The sequence below is a fragment of the Eubalaena glacialis genome, chromosome 20 (genome assembly GCF_028564815.1).
Source record: "Eubalaena glacialis isolate mEubGla1 chromosome 20, mEubGla1.1.hap2.+ XY, whole genome shotgun sequence".
NCBI lineage: Eukaryota > Metazoa > Chordata > Mammalia > Artiodactyla > Balaenidae > Eubalaena > Eubalaena glacialis.
This window is the reverse complement of record NC_083735.1, coordinates 14,657,568-14,678,539: the sequence shown is the minus strand read 5'-3', so window position 1 is coordinate 14,678,539 and position 20,972 is coordinate 14,657,568. Positions and strand designations below refer to the sequence as shown.

General features: G+C 37.8%; 1 protein-coding gene across 7 annotated transcripts in view; it reads left to right on the top strand.

The window, feature by feature from the left end:
* Positions 1-20,972, top strand: part of SORBS2 (sorbin and SH3 domain containing 2) — a 204,753-nt gene that overhangs the window by 132,645 nt on the left and 51,136 nt on the right. For 3 of the 7 annotated variants that reach the window (XM_061177387.1, XM_061177391.1, XM_061177392.1), the window contains 6 exons: positions 3,746-3,884; positions 7,307-7,479; positions 12,616-12,682; positions 13,394-13,438; positions 15,961-16,150; positions 18,604-18,718. In XM_061177387.1, coding sequence (XP_061033370.1) covers positions 3,746-3,884; positions 7,307-7,479; positions 12,616-12,682; positions 13,394-13,438; positions 15,961-16,150; positions 18,604-18,718 — 729 coding nt within the window. Of the gene's footprint in view, positions 1-3,745; positions 3,885-7,306; positions 7,480-8,204; positions 8,275-12,615; positions 12,683-13,393; positions 13,439-15,960; positions 16,151-18,603; positions 18,719-20,972 lie in introns of those variants that run through there. The other 4 variants (XM_061177393.1, XM_061177389.1, XM_061177388.1 and 1 more) reach the window with 2 other exon arrangements.

Here is a 20,972-nt window from a genome sequence, read left to right as displayed (position 1 = left end):
CTTGCAAATAAAACCGATGCTTTGCCTTCTCTGCCACATTGGAAAAAGAGATGTTTTTATTAATTGGATCATTTATATCTCTCCTCGTTATTTTTTCCTCAAACTCAGCTCGGAAACCAGAACTTAACTGCCAATGTGCTGGAGGTAAATGCTTCACAAACACACAGACAAACCCCACCAGAAACCTCTTCTTCATGCCCTCCTTCTGTGGTACCTTTTAACCCAACCACTTTTTCACCAGATGGTGGCTCCAGCCCAGCATCACTTACCCTGCTACCACCTGCTGATTTGGGGCCTTCACACCTGCAAAGACCCCCAACGTTTTTGCATTGCTTTTATAAACCCCTTCTTCTTGCTCCTGCCTGCCTTATCCACAGCAACGCCACAGGCTCTCTCACTACAGACCTCCCAGGGCGAGCACTCCCCCTGCTCCTCCAGGGAGTACTCCTCAGCCACCCCAGATGAGCTGCAGATAGCTGACTCTGACAAACTGACTGTTCTGAAACATCTTCCCCAACCTTGGGTCAGCAGTCTGCCATGACAGACGGCATCACTTTAACCACCCCTGCTATCATGCATGTAATTATTCTTCTTTCCTATGCTCCATCATTTTTTAAACAGATCTCCAAAGACCAAAAGGACCAATTTCTTGTCTGCCATCTGATTTTGCAGCTGAGCATTTTTATTTGCATAGATGTTGATTCCATCTAAACCGATTCTGTACAATCTGTTACGGAAATACATTACATTCATCCTCATAAACCTATTTTGGGCTCAAAAGGTCAATTATATTCTCTTCATTCATTTTAGAGTCACTTATGTTTACACTGTGTTGCTCTAGCTAATGAGTTGTACAGTGATTTGCCTTAATAAGAAGCTTTCTCAGAAATTTAGATAGGTATACATATAATATGATGAAGATTAGTAGAGAAAGTCTAAAATTTTAATCCAGTATTAAATCCTGGTAGATAACAGTTTACTTCAGAGATTCATATGAATGTGCCCTGTGTGAACAGTTCACATCTCCTTGTTTGTCACATACATGATTACTCACTGTATGATGTTAATTCTTCTTGCTCCCCTTTCATTAACAGCTACATCTTTTGAACCCATCTATCCAGCAGGAGTGAATGATGTAAATAACCTTAATCTACATTGCAGAAACTTAGCCCTATGATTTTGTTGGAATTATTTTCCCAAGACACTCCAGTATAGAAATTTATGAATATTTGTTTTATATGTCAATAATTTGTCTTCCATTTAGAGCAATATATAAATATTTCCCATACGTATTTATTTCATCTAAATATATCTACTTGACAAGCAGTCCCTAATAAATGATTTATAAATGCCTAAAGTGTTTCAAAATTTTATGGCGCAGATTTTCTATTGCATATAAAGTATAGATAATAGCTTCAATTTGAAAGGCACATAACTTTAGGCAAAATAAAGGGAATTGTTTTCTAAAATTGATTTCATAATGAAGTTCTAAATATGCATTGTCATAGAGAAAATTTTAGCGGTGCTACATAATTTTTATGTTGCATCAAGGTCATAAATCTGTGAATTTCATGCCTGGAGAAATATTATAAACTATATGTTTTTCAAGACATTGCAATTACAGAAGACAAAAGATACTTTTTAGTATCTTTACTAAATACTTAATAATACTTTAGATGGGCTTCAGTATTCATTCAACAGCTGGGTATAAAACTTTCCCCTGAAATGTTGCATTCAGAGACTAGCTGCGAAGGAACCTCCTTTTCCACGGCTAATACCTCCCCTGCCACTAGTACCTGGAGCGCAACAGGCATGAGCCTCTCCATGTTCTACTATGCTTTCAATAGTTCTTTACTTTTAAAACTCTAAGGAATGCCTTTACCCAAAAATACAAAGCAGTGATAGGGTATTAATTTATGTACTAGCCTATTTAATTTACTGTTTCTAAGACTCTTCAGGAGCCTGAGAGGCATACATATAGCTTTGTGGAGCCGACTGTAACTGAACTTAGTTTCAAGTAACAGTTTAAATTGCACATACCTTCTCCATGAGATGGTTTTCCTAATAATTATTTCACTATAACAATAAAGTATTTTCTAAAATTCTAATAGTATTATTTCATTAGTAAAATCCTAATTGATTTAATATGATGAAAGACTAAATCTATTTGCAGCTTTTATTTTGTTTAACCCATAACCAATGTTATTGAAGCCATCAAATTAGGAGGCAGGGTAACTTTCCTAAGTTTAGTTACATAGTAACATGATAGTTTTTAATAAGAAGAATTCTCCTGCCTTTAACATTAATTATAACAATAATATTTAAATTATATTTACAAAGATCAACCAAACTGGATTTGGGCAAGGAGGCAAAAATAGTCTCAAATAATTCATCAAAGATATATAAGCACTCTGAAGCATTTGGGTAGATCAGTGCATCACACTTATCTGAATGGCCAGTGCTCTAAGGTAGATGACCCTCAAGATAGGGTTGCTAATAATGATTTCTGTAACAGCTCAGAGCAGTAGTTCATCATTAAGCACAATCGTTGTAATGATATGCTTACTGACTTTAGGACAGATGTGGTATGGCTATAAAGTAATGAAACTAGATTAATTCTACATTATTTGAAAACATCTGCTTTAAAGTGAAAAATCATGGAAATGTGCAATTAATTTACCTATGTTTCAGGCCTATACTACAGAAGTTTAATTTGTTTTAAAATAAGCAGATAAAGGTCATAAATTATGGTTCTTTATCTATGTGCATATATGTGTTTTGTGTGTATGTAGCTGTAAGGTATTTTAACTAACTGCTCTTACTAATGTTTTATCTTATTTGCATGCATTATGCAATCTCCACAATGCTCAGTGCTGTGTTGTGGACAGATAGGCATGCTTAATAGTGAGCTCAACCTCTCTAACTGAGCTGATTCAATTCAATTAGAATATGTATCTATTGAATATCTATTATCTTATTAGCACCAGGTTGCATGTTATACAGAAAAATATGTTTAAAAAGCATATACACGACCATCTTCAACAAGAATCTTGAAATACCACTGGGGATATGAAAATACTCAAATATAAAGCAATCAAAACAATAAATTATTAAGGAACCAAAAAGAGGCCTATAACGTGCTAAATGAAACATGAGTAGAAGAAGCCGGGGGTTTAACACCACTTTCTGATGCTTTGCCAGGTATTTGATTCTTCCAGAATAGATTGCTTCATGACATACATAAATCCAAACAACTGTCCTCCTTATGTTAGTCACCTTGCCCTGGAAACCTTGATTCGCTACAGGATATATATCCCTGATTAAGTCTGAGAACCGATCACTTTCCTCTTGTCAAAGAATGTTCTTTTAAAATCCTACACGCAGAGCAGTGTGATTTAAGTCACGACATTAGAGCAGATTCACTCTCCACGTTTATTTTATACTGGCTCCTCTGATATCTTTGGACATCACTGTTGGCAGAGCAATGTACCCACTGGTCAGCTGCTTCCATTCTCCTAATCACCTCCTGTGCCCTCTGACATATAAAGAGAGTGATTTTCAGAGTAAACGAAGATAGAGAAGACACTGAAAAAAAAATGTCCCATGCCCTTCTCGACATCAGTCAGTAAATAAATACTTGACGGCTGATTACTGTCATGTGAATGGAAGCCATTATTGCCATCTAAAGGAGTGACGTTTACAGGGGACCGTGTGCTTTAACAGGATGTCTTTGCACTTTTCTCAGAGCCAGATAACAGTGAATGGAAACTCTGGAGGCACTGTGAGTCCACTGAGTTACTACCAAAGGCCGTTTTCCCCTTCTGCCTACTCGCTACCAGGCTCACTCAATTCAAGCATTATCATGCAGCATGGCCGGTCACTTGGTAAGTCATCTCATAGTCATGATTTTCATGACAATTTCAATATAACAGGTACAAAGCAAATGAGAAAAATATAAAGCATCCAAGTAATTTGTGGAAAAGGAAGCAGAAACATTCAATACTCCACTATTTAATGAGCCTCTCCTAGGGGAGGAATTAAAGGCAGAGGATTTAACACTGGAGAAAATAGGGACCCGGCTATTCCAAGACGATGACTGCATCTATATCTGAGTCTGGAGAAGGCTATTAGATATTTGGGGTGATGGGGCAGAAAGAAAAAGATGGCCAGTTGGGGAGAGGAGTGTGCATATATACCAGGAGAACATTCATGTAGTGAATTTCCATGGGTGGCAAATACCATCCATGTTCGAGACAGCCCTTTCTTTTGTGGAAAAGCTTTCATTGTAGAAAATTCTTTTGATATATATAAAGAAGACTATTTAACAGTTAAAACAGTTTAACAAGGGGATAGGCTGCCTCCCAAAGTAGTAAACTACTATTCAAACTGAGACCAGAAGACCACCAGTCAGGGATGTGAGTTCCTTTGAATAATGATGCAGAATTTTATAGAAAGATAGTTCTTAATCCTTTGGGAATTAAGAACTAAATGAAAGACAGAGCTGTCCTCCCCCCCAAAAAAAATGAACATTAGGACATTCATATAAATTTTTAAACATATGATTTCATGGGGCTCATGAACTCTTTAAAGCTTCCTGGAAAAGAATCTGTGCTATATAATGTTAGAAACATTTTTATGCAGCAAAATATATTAGGACAATTTAGAAAATAATGTAATAAATATTTCTTAGTTTTTAAAAATGTAAAAAAAAAAAACCAAACAAACATTGAAAAACAGACCAAATCGAACGATCATCTGAATTCAAGCTGAGAAAGGTTCCATGTTGAGCAACTAGAAGGATTGCAGGGCAGCAAGAAACAGGGAAGACGGCGGAGGACCACGTGACCACGACATACCTCTCAGAAAAGCAGGAGACCGATCCTCTGGCCACCACCAACCAGCAGAGAGAAAGAAACTAGAACACAGGGCTTTAACTCCCATGTCGTCGTTGACAGCAGACAGCGCCTTCTCTTCCCCGACACTGTGTATTGAAAGAAGATGAGGCTATTAGTTTACCCAGGAACACCCAGCCTATGGATTGTGGAACTCAACTTCTATGGCCAACAAAACCTCTCTAACTATAAGACTTACATGTAGCCACGAGACTCAAAGAAAAGTCTAAATATACTTGCACCTTCTCTAAGGCTGCTCCTGGGATCATCTGTGAATCTTATAATGATGTCCTTTTACAGTATAAGAGAGTAGAATGTCTTTGTGCCAAAATACTGCCCTTATATAATCACTCCCTGGTGTAGTATTATAATAGGAGTCCATTATATCTAGATTCTTTATGGAGCTATGCATGATCACACATCTATAGTAAAACTCTACAAATTATCCTAGCCATAATATTTTTCCAAATAATTATTATCAAAGTTGGATTCTGTCCCCTTTGCCTGTCTTAATGAACACAGTTTTGTCCCTCCCACCCCAACAAACAAAATATATAAATACTTAAGTATGGACAGGCTTTTATATTAGAATATATCAATGGGTGGATTTTACATATAAACTATACTACAGAGAAAGAAATTCTGTAGATAAATACTGAACAAATTCCAATTGGCCAGTGCTGAGATAGGTCCTGAGGAGGATATACAAATCTATTCTGCCCTAGAGGAACTTTATAAAGTTGAGGACAAAGCTGCAAAAATGAGAGTTAGTGGACCATATAAGAGCATAATAAAATAAAAGGCTAACTTGTAAGCTATAAGTTCATAGAATCTTATGACCCACATATGAAGAGAGTTAACACTGTTTGTTTAGGCTAGGACTTTGCAAATACTCAGTGCTCAAAAAGTGTTTGATAGAAATACTAGCATCATGGTTGCCCACTCAAATCCTTTCTGTAATTAAATGGAAAATCAGAGTCAAATATCACTTTGTGTCTTAATTCAGAGTTGCTTGGAAAAGATACTACTTTTACATACAATGGCACGTAAAGCAGTTTTATTCCTAGCCTTATTCATTCTTCATCAGAAATGGATTAAAAATGCTCTTCTGTTGCAAACTAAAACATAGTCATAGTAACAGCAGTTACAAATATTATAACGGATATTAGTTTACAAAGGTCTTATCTCTACTTATCCTTATAATGATGAGTTAAATTTTTTAAAAATCTTATGAAATTTTGTATAAATTTGCTACAAAAACACAGTCATATCTCTTTAGATGTCTATATTTATATCTATACCTATACGTAATCAATGACTGCTGCCCTGACATAAGGACTTTTCCATATGCACATAAAAAGAGACCTGACTAACAGATCTGACAAACCATGGCCAAGAGTCATTCTTGGTCAGCAAAATTTTGAAATTTATTGTAGAAAAACAGGAGGTCATATTATCAGTTGTACTAAATAAATGATAATGTAGATTTTCATAAATACCTGTAAACTCTAAGTGGAATATATAGTACACCTATGTCCTCTCTGTTTCTTATGAAAGTATACCAAAAATTTAACGAAGATGGCATGAAGAGCATGATAAATCTCAGTCACAATGTATGCTTAGGGCAATTTTCACATCCAAGGGGTGAGAAGTCATGGTTTTTGCTACTTTAAAGTAAAAGCGAAGCTACTTTACTTTAGTGGCCATCATGGAGTCTTAAATAAACGTTAATACTAATAGCTTACAATCATTTCTCTACCCATAAGCCTTCACATCCAAGTACATGTTTGGATGTGAAGATTTCCTTATGTGATTTTTGTTTTCACTTTATTTTTATAAAATCACTGTCATAGACTCAATAGTCATATTTTTCATCCTAAAAGTACACTTTCGTACTTTAAAATAATGGTAGTCAGCAGTTTCACCAAAATAATAGTAATGTAAATGATGACCTGAAGGAAATTACTAAACTTGTCTCAGCTTCTGTCCCCTCATTTATAAAATGGACCCCTCACCCAAGATTACTAGAAGGATAAAATGAAGTAATGCATGTACAATGCTTTCTTAACACAGTGGCTGCCACGTGGCCGCATGGTCTTTCAACAAATATTATTCTTCCCCTTCCCCTCATCACTGAATAATGAGGATCTTGTTGTTAGAGGTCTATTCAATATATACCTACATGTTAACAATGAGTGGCTCAAATTTAAGGTCAATGAGTTAAAAATATAGTGATGGAAATACACTTTATATTTATTTATAAATATATTATAATATAGTATTATATATTTACATATAACTATGTAATTATACGTAATTACATGTAATTAAATATATTATATTACGGTAGGCATGAGGCTCCATTAATTTGATTCCTCATGCATCAAGTATATTTCGCCAAATTTTCTCCACAGATTCCTCAGAGACATACCCCCAGCATGCACAGTCTCTGGACGGCAGCATGGGCAGCTCGATACCACTGTACAGATCCTCAGAGGAGGAGAAGAGAGTGACAGTCATCAAAGCACCGCACTACCCGGGGATCGGGCCGGTGGATGAATCCGGAATCCCCACGGCAATTAGAACGGTAGGAAATGCCAGCGCGCCTTGCTCCGGGGCTGTGCACAGGCTCCACAAAGGATGGATTGTCAATGGCTTTGTGCATTCCTATGGTCTTATATAATGAGGATTGCCCTCCGTGCCATCTGAGTTCTCATGAATATTATGCTGTGTGTGGCAGAGAAAGGGAACTGTCGATTGAAGATAATGACCCAATCTGTTTTTCCATTTCAATTAAAAATCACGAAAAAAAATCACGAAAATTGTGATTCTGTTAAACGATAAAAGTAGGCTTTGTTTGGTTTTACCTTTTCCACGGAGTGTTGGGGCAATAGAGAGAGAAAAGAGAAGGAAGAAGAAAATGTGAATTCTTTGGCTGCACTGAATTCCCATGTGCATTGCGAGTAAACCAGTGATTTGTTTCTTGAGATGGATGTGTGTTACCACCAGGAGACTGGGAGCTGTGAACTGGGTGCTGGGCAGCGAGATGATTGGAGGGAAGGGAGTTCATGTCAAGGAAAGGAAAAACTGTCTGAGGAAAATACACACCACGTTTTAGTGTCCCTCGTCAGCTGTGCCTGCTGTGAGCTCTCCGGGGCGATAAGTGAAAGTGTTTGGGGTTTTTTTTTTTAAGTCTTTAAACTCCGCCAGAACATTGCTCGGTGTGTCAGGGCAGCCCCTTCTGGCAAAGCTCAGCAGCAGCGGAGGCTGAGCTTGGGCAGGCAGCTGCTTGCTGACCCAGGCCACTTGGAGAGGAGGTCTGTACTGGCCTGCGCGAAGGAATACGGGGGGCGCCAGGATGAGAGCGGCAGCACCTCTGCAGGTGAAACTGGGGGGTGGTGAGAGAATGGAGCGCCGACTGCATACACTCGGTCTCCAACACCCACGTACGCGGCTGGGCTGGTGCCGAGAGCTACTGGCCTGGAAGGCAAACCTGGGGGGCCAAAGACAAGGGTGGAGAGAGGAAAAGAACCGGCAAGAGATCAGAAAAAGAGATCAGGGACGATTGGAATCGCTCAGAAAGAACGAAAGACAAAGACTGGGGGTCTCTTGTCTCCTTGGATTTGCATTCATCATATGGGGATCCTGTGTTCGGAGAGGAAAGTTGAAAATTGATTATTCCAAGCATCTGTATGAGAATTGGAAGCCAGAAAGTAAATCTGTAGAGCAGTTGCTGGGGCTTTAGACTCATTAGATTCTGGGGATGTTGAATGTGACTAATTATAAAGTCCTAAAAGTCTCTGTTGGAACCAATGATTGTCATATTTAAGTGACAGGAAAAGTTCAGGGATTGTGACTAACATTCTTAATCTTATGGTGACTGCATGTTTCCGGTGGTGGCACTTTGTTGTTTGTTTCTCTTTTAAGATTTCTGACTCAAAATGGTTTAATTTGAATTTTTTTTCCTAATAATGTAGGGATACAGTGTCAGACAGGTACAGTGTCACTGGTTTTGTTTAACTGACCCTTGACAAATTAGGAGATCCCTGATTCTGTGTAGTTATAGATTGTCTGATTTTATCTGAGACCTCTAGGTATGTTTTTAAGTCAATATATGATAGACACAAATGGACATGCAAAGCTGGAACTGTCTTTATTCGTAAGATATAATTTTCTTAAATAGCAAGACCTTGCTTTTTACGTTTTGAAAGGAAAAAACAGATGTTATAGATGGTTAGTGAAAAAGCAAGAAATATTAAAATTTTATATATTTTTAATCTACTGCCAAATCAAAAGCATGTTTAGATACGCATAAACAAACGCAGATACTAGACATTCAATGCAAGTTCCCCCTCTATAAAATAGAAAATAAAAATATAAGCAACTCAGAAGTTCCTTATAAGGAACCAGCATTTTTATGTACAGCTGTGCTCTTATGTAGACTGTTCAAAGTTTACAGAGAAGGTGCAGGTGTGAAGAGTCATTCACATTTCTTATCTGTCAGCCCCACAGAGCACATCCCCAAGTATAGCTGTGTTTATAAATGTGGAGTCTCGCCATGTCTGAGCCACGGCAGGCCAAGAATCTCCAAGGCTGTTTTTCTTTCTCATCCGCATAGAAAGTAATGATTATCAGACTTACATTGCTTCACAGGGGCTTTCTGCTCAGTGTACACACCAAAGGCAGTACTGTCCCAGTGTATCATCTCAGAGTCTCATTTTAGACAACCAGCATAGACCAAGGAAACAGAATTTCAAAAAGTAACATGGAAACTCTAGAAAGCCAAGAATTAACCAAATGTTATCTGAAGAAAGGGAAGCAGCTCCCCAGACTGCCCTCTCTCATGCGACCTGGGACGTCTATGTTAGCCTTTTACTGCCATCCTTAAAAACAACAACAAAACCCGCTAGGGTTCAGATCCCACGAGACTGTGTAATTAAGGCGAGTAGTTAAGTGAAATGTAAGATTCTTTCCTTCAAGTTCAAATATAACAACGTTTGAGTCTTTTCCAATCTGGAAAGGGGCGAAAATAGAATAGAGTAATGTATACTGGTGTACATTCTTATTGCTTGGAAGTATTAAACAGTAATGAAAGGAACCAAGATTTGAATCTAGGTTGATCTGACATTAATCTCAGCTTTCCACTGCAGCCTACTGTTTATATTATGTCAAAAGCGGGGTGGATAAGGAGCTTCTGCTTTTAAGGAACTTACAGTTTAGCACAGCAAATGTTGCCAACATTTTATTATCACGTTAAAGAAATTTTGAAACAATATCTGTATTTTGTGACTTGCTCTAGGACACTAGATTGTTTACTATAGTCAGTATTTTAGTAACTTAGACTAGTAAATACCAAATTTTTATTTCCCTAATTCTAAGCCGATGATCAGAATACAATTCGAGTCCAAAATATTCCCTAGTTAATTTTTTAAATAATGTCTTGAACACTATACTCACTAACAAGTTATTATGGATAATGATAATTATCACCAAAAATGTAGAAAATATGTGTCTTTTCCCTTTTTGGAAATCTCTGCACGACAAATCAATGTAGAGTTCTGATGTTTTGTAAACTACAGGAGTGTAAAATTTCAGGTTTATTCAGCCAAGTTATAGAAAACAACCAAACAGTGATTTACTAGTAGCTACTGTCCATGCAAAATCATTTTGAAGAACAAATACACAAGTAAACTTCCTGAAATTTGAGTAGACTTCCGTTTACCTAATCTCAATGTTTACCATAACAACCTACATGGTGGCATTTATAAAAGGGACTTTAAATGCTTAGAGGACTTCTTTTAGAAAGGGACATAGAGTTTTAGTATTCCCATTTACCAGTTTCACATTCCTCTTTGCCAACCAACTTGGGCATTTCCTGGCATCTCTGTGCTCACCATATAAAGCTAGCAGATGGCACAACAGAGATCCCGCCGGATATGTGCCCTCCAGCAAGTGAAGGAAAAACTCCTGTCTGTCAGGATGCATTGCCATATACAGCGATATAACTCACTTATTCAGCTTCCTCGTTCCCATTGGTTGTGTCCAGGTATGGCTGGGAAACATTTTCACACAAAGTTATGTCTTATTTTTTATTGCTAAAGACTGCAAAGGAATTAAAGCTTAATGAAAAAGAAATCCATCTTTTATGAAAATAAATGTCCCTTAAAGATACATGTTCATCTACTTTGTTTAACCCAGCAAATAACAGCTAGACTCTTGCTTTATCACTGCCTCTCCCACCAGCTCCCACCATTTGAGTATAAAGTCCACCAGTGGTCCACTCAATATTTCCATTGTAAAAAGAGCCTAGAATGAGTGAAGAAGTGATTCCCAACAAAGTCAATTAGCCCTTGATGTTACTCTGTATTTGTGGTGATTACCAGAATCATATATTCTTAGAGATCAAAATAAGTCTAGATATAGCACAAAACCCTCAATTTCCAGATGGAAAACACGATGACCACATTGGAAAGAAAAATCAGGATATAAAATCTACACCAAAGCTCAGTCTAACAAATACAAGAATATTTTTGTGGCCTTCCTAACAGAATATTTTCTATGAAGAGAACTGCCTCGAAAAATCTGTATATTTAGTTACTATATACAGAATGGTCAAGTTTCTTACCAGAATAACCCTGGAAGAGTTAAAATGAAGACACTCCAAGCAAAATCTTGAATTATGATTATAAAGGCATATGTCCACTTTCACAGGTATACGATTAGGTAGACTTCCATCCAATAACCTGGATTCATTCATTGTTTTATTCTGTAAATATTTGAGGTTTCCTACTGTTATGATTTATTGAGCATTTCTTATATTCTAGGCATTGTTCTAGGTCTTTTTGTATACACTGTCTCTTTCAATTTCCATAACAATTCTACGATGTGGATATAATTATTTCATCTTAGAGAAGAGAAAACTGAGGCCCTAAAAGGTTACCTCACTTGCCCAAATTCTTATTGCTTGGAAGTATTAAACAGAGTAATGAAAGGAACGAAGATTTGAATCTAGGTTGATCTGACATTAATCTCAGCTTTCCACTGCAGCCTACTGTTTATATTATGTCAAAAGCGGGGTGGATAAGGAGCTTCTGCTTTTAAGGAACTTACAGTTTAGCACAGCAAATGTTGCCAACATTTTATTATCACGTTAAAGAAATTTTGAAACAATATCTATATTTTGTGACTTGCTCTAGGACACTAGATTGTTTACTATAGTCAGTATTTTAGTAACTTAGACTAGTAAATACCAAATTTTATTTCTCTAATTCTAAGCCGATGATCAGAATACAATTCGAGTCCAAAATATTCCCTAGTTAATTTTTAAAATAATGTCTTGAACAGTATACTAACAAGTTATTATGGATAATGATAATATCCATAATATCCAAAAGGAGCGAAGCAAACAATTACAACAGTATAACTTTTATTCAGTTAATTTTATATAAATAAGCTTGCACAAATATCAACTATCTAGGGCTGGGCACAGCTGTGACCTGGAAGAAATAGAACCATAGCGTATAACATTCCAACTCAGCCTCCACTCAAACAAAGGGTAATATATTTACAAATTGCATGTATCCCTGGATAAATTACTGATATGTCATCATGACATAGTAAAGAGTCAGAACAGAAATCTGCTATTTAAAAAGATAAAATATACAAAGAGGAACAATGTTTATTTGGAACCAGTTTTGTAACTGTTGGACATTTTCTTTTACAGACAGTTGACAGGCCAAAGGACTGGTACAAGACCATGTTTAAGCAAATCCACATGGTGCACAAGCCAGGTATGTAGTTCTGTTTTCTGATCAGGTCCTTGTGGGCTGAAGGATGTATACTCTTTTGTGTAGTTTTGGTTCACACAAACTGTCAAGACCCCAGCAAACTTCATGGCCCTCCCTTCTTTTCAACACTCCTCCTTATTCTTAGATCACCCCTCAACTCCCAGACACCTGCGCTCCTGCTTCACCCCTGAGCTGCCAGGAAGCCTCTTAGAAGGTGACCCTTGGAGTAGTGCCAGGGGCTCTGGCCTTATGCCTTCATCCTTCCCCATCCACAGTATGAACTGGCCTGGCGTATTATCTGCTTAAACGGACGCATTATTCCTCTGTCCACGTGTATCTGCCCCATATCAAGACAGTGACTGTAGCTGGGTCTCACTGAGTTGACAAGGGATCTTTAAAGCACTTACTAAAGGAAATTCATGATCCAGAACAGGCGGAAAGGAGGAAGAGGGACTGATATCTGTATGCTGTGAAGTGGGCAGCAGAGCAAACCTTTACAGCCCAGAGAAGTCAATTTGCAAAGGCCCAGCAAAAAAAAAAAAAAAAACAGAAAAAAAAAAAACCCATAATATTTGAAAATTTAAAAATGGTTTTATGAACTAGGTAAAATGTGTTGGTTTTCTAACAAATCTGTTGTTTCTCTGAAGTTCTGCTATCTTGTTAGGATGTGGTGACCAATCTGTATTACCATAATATTTATGTTTCATTTTCTAGATGATGACACAGACATGTATAATACTCCTTATACATATAATGCAGGTAGGATGGGTTTCCTTGCTTGGCATGAATACACTGTGCCCTCCCATGCTTGGAAGAACTTCCCAGTCACCTTTTTTTTACCACTCTGAGTGCACGATTTCAGTTTCTACAATTAGGAAGATGCTTTTTTTCTTTTCTCAGCATGTATAACAAAAGATTTGATCTTTTCTCATGGAAATGAGAACTAATACTATTTTATCTCCTTCATCCCCACTGTTAGTTTATTCTCGGCTTCAGCAATGTTTAACCAAAGTGTGAAGGACAGCAGGAAAGAACATACTGTAACAGGGGGTACAAAATAAGATAAAGATCTCCTTTTATCAGTAGAGAGAATGATTACAATTGCGTAAGATCTTTCAGATACACTTCACCAAAAACAAGTCAAGCAAAGTATTTTGTGACCCTGTCCATGCTTTTGCTCCAAATGCAATCATTCATTGAAGGATTTTTAAACATCCCACTTTGCTGGACCACTTTTCTGACTCAGAGTTGCCAGCGGTCATAATGGAACGACTTCAATTCCGGGCATTTCCACTTGTACTTGAGTGAGTTGGTGTCTTGTGAAGTGGTTGCAGGCTGGAGTGAGGGACCCCTAAAAAATGTTTCCATCATCGCTTTCTCCTAAATGTCACATCAGGGGACCCCACACGGGGCCCCTGTCACTTCCCGGCCCCAGGCTCAGGACGATTGCACAGTGCCTGTTATTCCCTTCTGTAGAGCAGTCTCCGAGGCCCACGTCCCATTCGGCAGCTGCAGCCTCCCATCAAGGTCCCCTTGCCAGCCACACCCCCAAGCTGGATGAGGTTGTCCCCTCCGTGAGGCCTGAAGGCCAGCACTCAGGCCTTTTCCCTGTTGAGGATTCTGCTACTAGTGTCCGACGACAAGTAGAGGGAAAAAAACAAGCAGAACAAGCTCAGCAAGCTGCAAGAATCTGGTTTTCAGTCCTTGCTCTTCCAGATGATAGCAGGTGGCCTGCTAAGATTCCCTCAACTTTTATTCCCGGTCTCAGGTTCTCCTAACTCCTCTCCTGTGTTTAGCTTGTTAAAATGCAAAATTCAACTGAGAAGATTTTAAAGATCTTCTTGGCTTTTTAAACGATTCATGAATCAGGCAGCATCCAATATAGCAGATAGAAAGGACCTCTGAGGAGCTGAACAAAATGAAAGACTTTCAATAGGCAGAAGGGAGCAGGAACAAGGAAGTTAGACTAAGAAAAAAGCGGGTGGGTTATTGCAAGGTCACTTTTCCCGAGGGGAGGGCAGGGGGCTGTTAGGCAGAGTATCTAACTCGTGCTGGCCAGGCCATTCCTGATGGACTGCTTTCAGATTCCATTTCTGGGAGAGTCAAAACTGTAACTAAGTTAAGTCTCGGTTTGGTGCTGTGGGGCTTAGCACGAGCAACTCCATTCTGGGTCTGTTGTTTAGTTCTTAACAAGCGCTCAGGTTGAAGTCTGACTGTAGCACTGAGGCAAAACAAAAGTGCAGACACTGTCTCATTTGTCATAGCCAATTTGCATGGACCTTCAGGAGAAGCAGATGAATGAAAATAGACTTAGCTCAAAAGATTGAGGTGGCAGGAAATTCAGAATTTTTATAATTATTTTTCATATTGAAGTTTGCATCCATTAGAATTAGTAAATTGAACGGTAGTTACATATACACTTGCAGAGCCCTTTAGAGTTTTACCATTTAATCAGTAGACAAAGCAACTCTGATTAGTCTCTCCCCCTCCTACTAACCTTACATCGCGCTGTTCTATGCCTTGCACTTTCTGCTGCTTTTTTTCCTCTGCCATCTCCGCTGCCCTCTTCCCCGACCCACCCAAACCAATCCTTCAGGGCTCACTCTAGTGTCATCAGTTCTGTGATATCTTCTCTGACCAATCACCATCTTCTAAAATCTTTAATGCCTAAAATACGTTTTCCTCATGTGGCCTTTATCATATGCTACCAATTATTTTCAACCATAATTCTAATCATGTCTCTTTTCCCCAGATGTGCTATAAGCTTATTGAGAGTTGATGTTTCCTTATGCCTTGCACCGCATGTCTTTAACTTGCTCAATATTTTGTTTGATTGCAATTAACATGTCAATGATCATATGCAAATCAGAGCTTTTAAAGTAATAGAAGATATTTGGAAACAGTTCTATTAAGTATTCTTAATCTTCTTCTAAAATCTTAACTACGTTATTAGTTTACATTATCCACGAGAAAATTTGCTAAGTATCTGTAAGTTTGTTTCTAGTACCAGTTGGAATTATTACTAATTCCATAATAACTGATGAGGATTCACTGTAACCAATGCTCGTGTATTCAATCCATTAATGAATTAATAATAATAAATTAATAATATTAATAAATCAAGAGCATACCATCCAATGCATGCATTGTGAATATGTTTACTGATAATAATCTTGGTAAAATCATGGGATATTTTTGTGGGGTATAAATAATGTAATGCACTTTCAAAATGTTTTTGTTTCTGTTCTGTTTTTGTTTTGCTGTGCTGTGTTTCCTGATAGGCCTGTACAACTCACCCTACGGTGCTCAGTCACATCCTGCGGCCAAGACCCAGACCTACAGACCCCTCTCCAAAAGCCACTCCGACAATGGCACTGATGCCTTTAAGGATGCTTCCTCTCCTGTCCCTCCCCCGCATGTTCCTCCTCCAATCCCACCACTTCGACCAAGAGATCGGTCTTCAACAGAAAAGTAAGGCATTTTCCCCTGAAGTGTCCTGTATTTAGCTTAGGATAAAAATAAGCCCACAGGGCATTCAGCAGAAGAATCAGTGCTTACCTTTCTGAGATAGTATATGTATAGTCTTATAAAGGTGCCATGTTCACCTCCTCTATCAAGAGTGTAGTGAACACTTTCACAATATTGGTTCATAATATCATGGTCACCTGAGTTAGACTTGAAGTAACTGAGCATCATCTCCACTCTTTGATCAATAAATGCATATGAGACAAATAAATAGAAATAATTGACACACACTCCCTTTGGCACAGCAGGTCAGAGACTATGCAGTTAATTTTCAGTTTCCTCAGATTTGAAATGTTAGGACTATTAATGATTTAAAATTGCCCCGCTGATCACAAAAGTATCTTTTTGAAAACAGAAAAGGTTATTCGTAAATCATAAGTAAGGCATTAGTTGATGTGTCTACCTGTGACTCATTTCCACACACTAACTTTAATTTCCCCACTGAAATATTTTTATAGAAACTATTCAAACAGAAATAAAAATTTATAAACACACTTCTATTGGGCCATTTTTATTAGGATAATGACTAATAGTACTACTTATAGGTAACCTTCATTGAGACCTCACTATGAGCCACTAATCTAAGCACTTTTCCTGTATTATATCACTTAATTCTGAGAACAACCCAATGAGATATGTTCTATTTTAAACCCATTTTAGAGAGAGGAAAAAAAAAAAAAAAAAAGCTGTGGTTTTGAAAATTAAAGTAAGTTGCTCAGCTCATGCAACTAGTATGTCCAAGCCAGGATTCACACTCAGCTCTAACTAAAGCCCTAGCTCATGCTATACCAGCAATAATAAATAAGAATATAAGAATTATTCAGTATTAATATGGTTATTAAGCATCCATCTATCATACCCATCCCAGAAATATTATATTCAACACCCTATTGTACCATTAAAAGTAACTGATGATCATATAGGGTATAAGATACCACAAAGATAGACATACATTATGTGTGAAGAGTTCTCATTTTAATGCCCGTCTCCTCATGATGATTATATGTTTATAGGTGTTATGTCTTAAATTTGAGAAATAATTGTCTAGACACAAAATGCTATCTCTGCCATAAAAAAAGAACCAAAATGAACTCAGATTTAAATGTATTTTGTCCTATATGTCTAGTAAAAATAAATCTTTCACTGAGAAACACGATAATCCCTTAAAATTTTCTAGAATGTTTTCATATACATTGTCTTATGTGATGCTCAAAGTACGTGTGCTGAATATTACTCATCAATTTACTAGAAAGCCAGGACCTGCCTGCCCCTAATTCTCCTGTCTTGTAGAAACTTCTATTTCCAACATGCATGGAGTCAGAATTTCATCCCACTCGATGGGTCAGAACTGCCCCCACCATGGGACTTGCCTGGTGGTCCAGTGGCTAAGACTCTGAGCTCCCAATGCAGGGGGCCCGGGTTCAATCCCCGGTCGGGGAACTAGATCCCACATGCGTAGCTAAGAAGTTCACATGCCACAACTAAAGATCCTGCATGCTGCAACAAAGATCCCTCACAGGTGACAAAGATGCCGCATGCCACAACTAAGACCCGACGCAGCCAAATAAATAAAAAAATATTTTTTTAAAAAAAAGGAAAAAAACAAAAGAATTGCCTCCATCTACAGTCAGAAAATCCTTCTTCCTCAAATGTGATCCTCCCAAAGGAAGACTTCTTCAGCCTCAGCTACCTAGAAAAGCTTTACTTTTGAAGTCCCTCTTTGCCTGCCTCTTGAAGGATATTAGTTCAGGAAAAAGAGCTGATTCCAGGGTCTCCTATGCGATGGAATAGATGCCAGCCTCTGGTTTTTCAAGGGTAAAACCATGGAGGGTCTCCACTGCCATACAACTTGCTCTTATGGATGGCAACCCAAGTGATACTTTTGCAGTTTTCACAGACAAACTATGATGCCACTTGCAAGATAAACAAGATCAAACATGACGTGTACATTACTCCTTGTCACTTCGGATCAAGGACGCCAGGTCACAGAGTGATGGGATAAACTCACACAGCTTAATAGAGCATAACCGCCACTTCCTCTAAACACAAAAATACACAGCTGCCATCTGTGACCCCAGAGTTCACTAGCAGATAACTGGCTGCATTTCTATCAATACAAACCCCTCGTGTGAGTTATTGAGCCAGCAGGAGGATAGTCCTTGTACGAAAAAAAGTAGAGGAAAATATAATAGGAAATCAAAGAAATGGCTTTCTTTAAATCATTTATGAAAAACAGAACACAAATGTGGTATTTTTTTGCATATTAACATTTTATCCTGAGATGCTTTAAAAAAAAGTCTATACTAAAATTAGCTTTGAAAACAGATAATCAGTGGTTTTATACAACGGTTTTAAGCATAGAGAATTATTTTAATATGTAATTTGTTGTTGATTTCTAGGCATGACTGGGACCCTCCAGACAGAAAAGTGGACACAAGGAAATTTCGTTCTGAGCCAAGGAGTATTTTTGAATATGAACCTGGGAAGTCATCCATTCTGCAGCATGAAAGACCAGTAAGCACTTGTCATTAAACAGAACACCAGTTCTCTAGGTTTCCTGGGTTCCCAAATAAACCTGAATTTCATACCGTTTAGCAATTTTTTAACCACAAAGGTAATTTATTTATTTGGCATTATTTAGAAATCATGTTTATTTTGTATCATGATTTGTGTATCTTATCTCAGAATTAAAGATACAGTCTCTAATATATTGCCCCTACTCACCAAATATAGGACTCATTCTCATGTAACTATAAATGTGCCTAATCGTGATCCTGAGTTTAATTTTTTAAAAAAGAAAAAGAACAACTCTCAAATGCAACACTGAATTGCCAGTCTACATTGCTAATGAGAACAATCCTTCATTCTCTCTGATACAAATGGACCAGGCAGTTCCATCCCTTGGTTTCCATTCTGGTTTCTTAATATTTCTTTGGCTTAAAGGGAAATTTTCCAAATGTCCTTTGTTATAACAAGTTGTTTTAATTGATTCTTATTAAATCTCCCTCAGGTTACCAAGCCTCAAGTTTCCTGACTGATTGTCAATCTAATGGATCAAGATTATATTTAACTTTGCAGTATTTTTTCCAATTATATATTTTAATTACATGCAAAGGAAAAGACATAGAAAGTTGAAAATAACCACTTGCCTCCTCAAAGTACAATTGAACAAATAGGCTCTTCCTTGGCCCTCTTTTGTTTTGATTCCCCCAGTCCTCGCTTTCCCTCCTAGATCAATGCCTTCAGGATCTCTTTGAAATTCTATAATTCCTCTGCATCCCCTCTATCAAAACCTGCTTCTGGTTGCAATTTGCTCGTCTTTGTCTTAAAAGAATTTTAGGTGTCAGTGAAGAGGAAAAAGAGAGTTTTCTTTGTTAGTGCCTTTAAGAGTATCCAAGAAACCACAGTATTATATATAACATAAGGCCAGCCCTGAAATTTGATTAGAAACCGTTGCTCACCACACCCAATATGAGTGTCCTTGATTTAGTTTTTGAAACCCTGTATTTATGGTTATGTTCTTGAGAAACATGTTCAAAAACCTTATAATCACATAATTCATACAGGATATTTTTCTAAGCCTTCTTTGCCTTTCTTCAAATAACTCATATCTTTTAGAGTAACAGGACTTTACCAGAAAAACTGAAAGAAAAAAAAGGAACACCACCGAACTGCAGGTTCCATTGCAAACATATAACCCATTCACTAAGTTATATGACTGAATATCATGATCTTTGAAATTTCTAGGTTGAGAACTGAGTGAACCATGATATCGCCATTGCATAAAATTTAAAATAGCAAAATAATCATGCAAAATAATGAGTCTCAGATTTAAATGTAAATAACGAAACATTAACGATCATTCTAACAATGTCTGAGACTCTTAGGATGCTGGGGGTTGTAACTGTCCTGGAATGCTTTTGTAGCTGTGATGTCAGGAAACAGGATTGATTTTGGAAGCAATCCTGTCAGGATATTTCTAGTATTTACTCATGCAGCAAAACCTGTGAAGCCCCACCTATGTGCCAGGCATCGTACTACGTGTGAGGGACACGGCAGTGAGCGAGACATAGTCTTTACCTCAAGGAACTTGGAGTCTATCATTTAATCAATATGCAGAGTAGAGCCACATTTGTGAGAAGCAGACCATCTCCTGTATGGTTAAAACGGAGACACACCAAATGAATTCGCCCCATCAAGAGCTTATTCACAGGCCCTGTCATTGTGACTGAAATTTCCACTTTACCCATGTCTTTGGGTTAAAGCTTTGAAGGCTCCCGGTTTAAAAAATAGCGATAATAATAACAGCAGCAATAGCAGTAGTTGTAGCTCCTTATTGAGCACTTACTTATGTGTCAGGCCTTGTAATTAGTAATTTATGCCTTATGTCATATAATGATCCCAACAACCCTATGAAGTAGATGTATGGAATTCCCGTTTTACAGATAGAGAGGCTGAGCACATATTAAGTACCCTTGCTCAGGTTCCCGTGGCTGGTGAGTGCTGGACCTGGAAGTTGAGCCCAGGCAGACTCATGCCTGGTGCACTTAATCACCACCATACTGCTGCACATCCAGGATTAGCTAAATCGGAAACACATTTAGCTGGTAGTCATTATCACCTTAATTAGAGTATTTGATTATTTAATTATTTTGCAGTGTAAGTTAATTTGTTCATTTATAATAAATTAGTGTACTGGATTTATTTTACCAGCAACCTGGGCCCTGAGTAGTTAGGACACAAGACCTGTATACTTAACTAGCTCTAA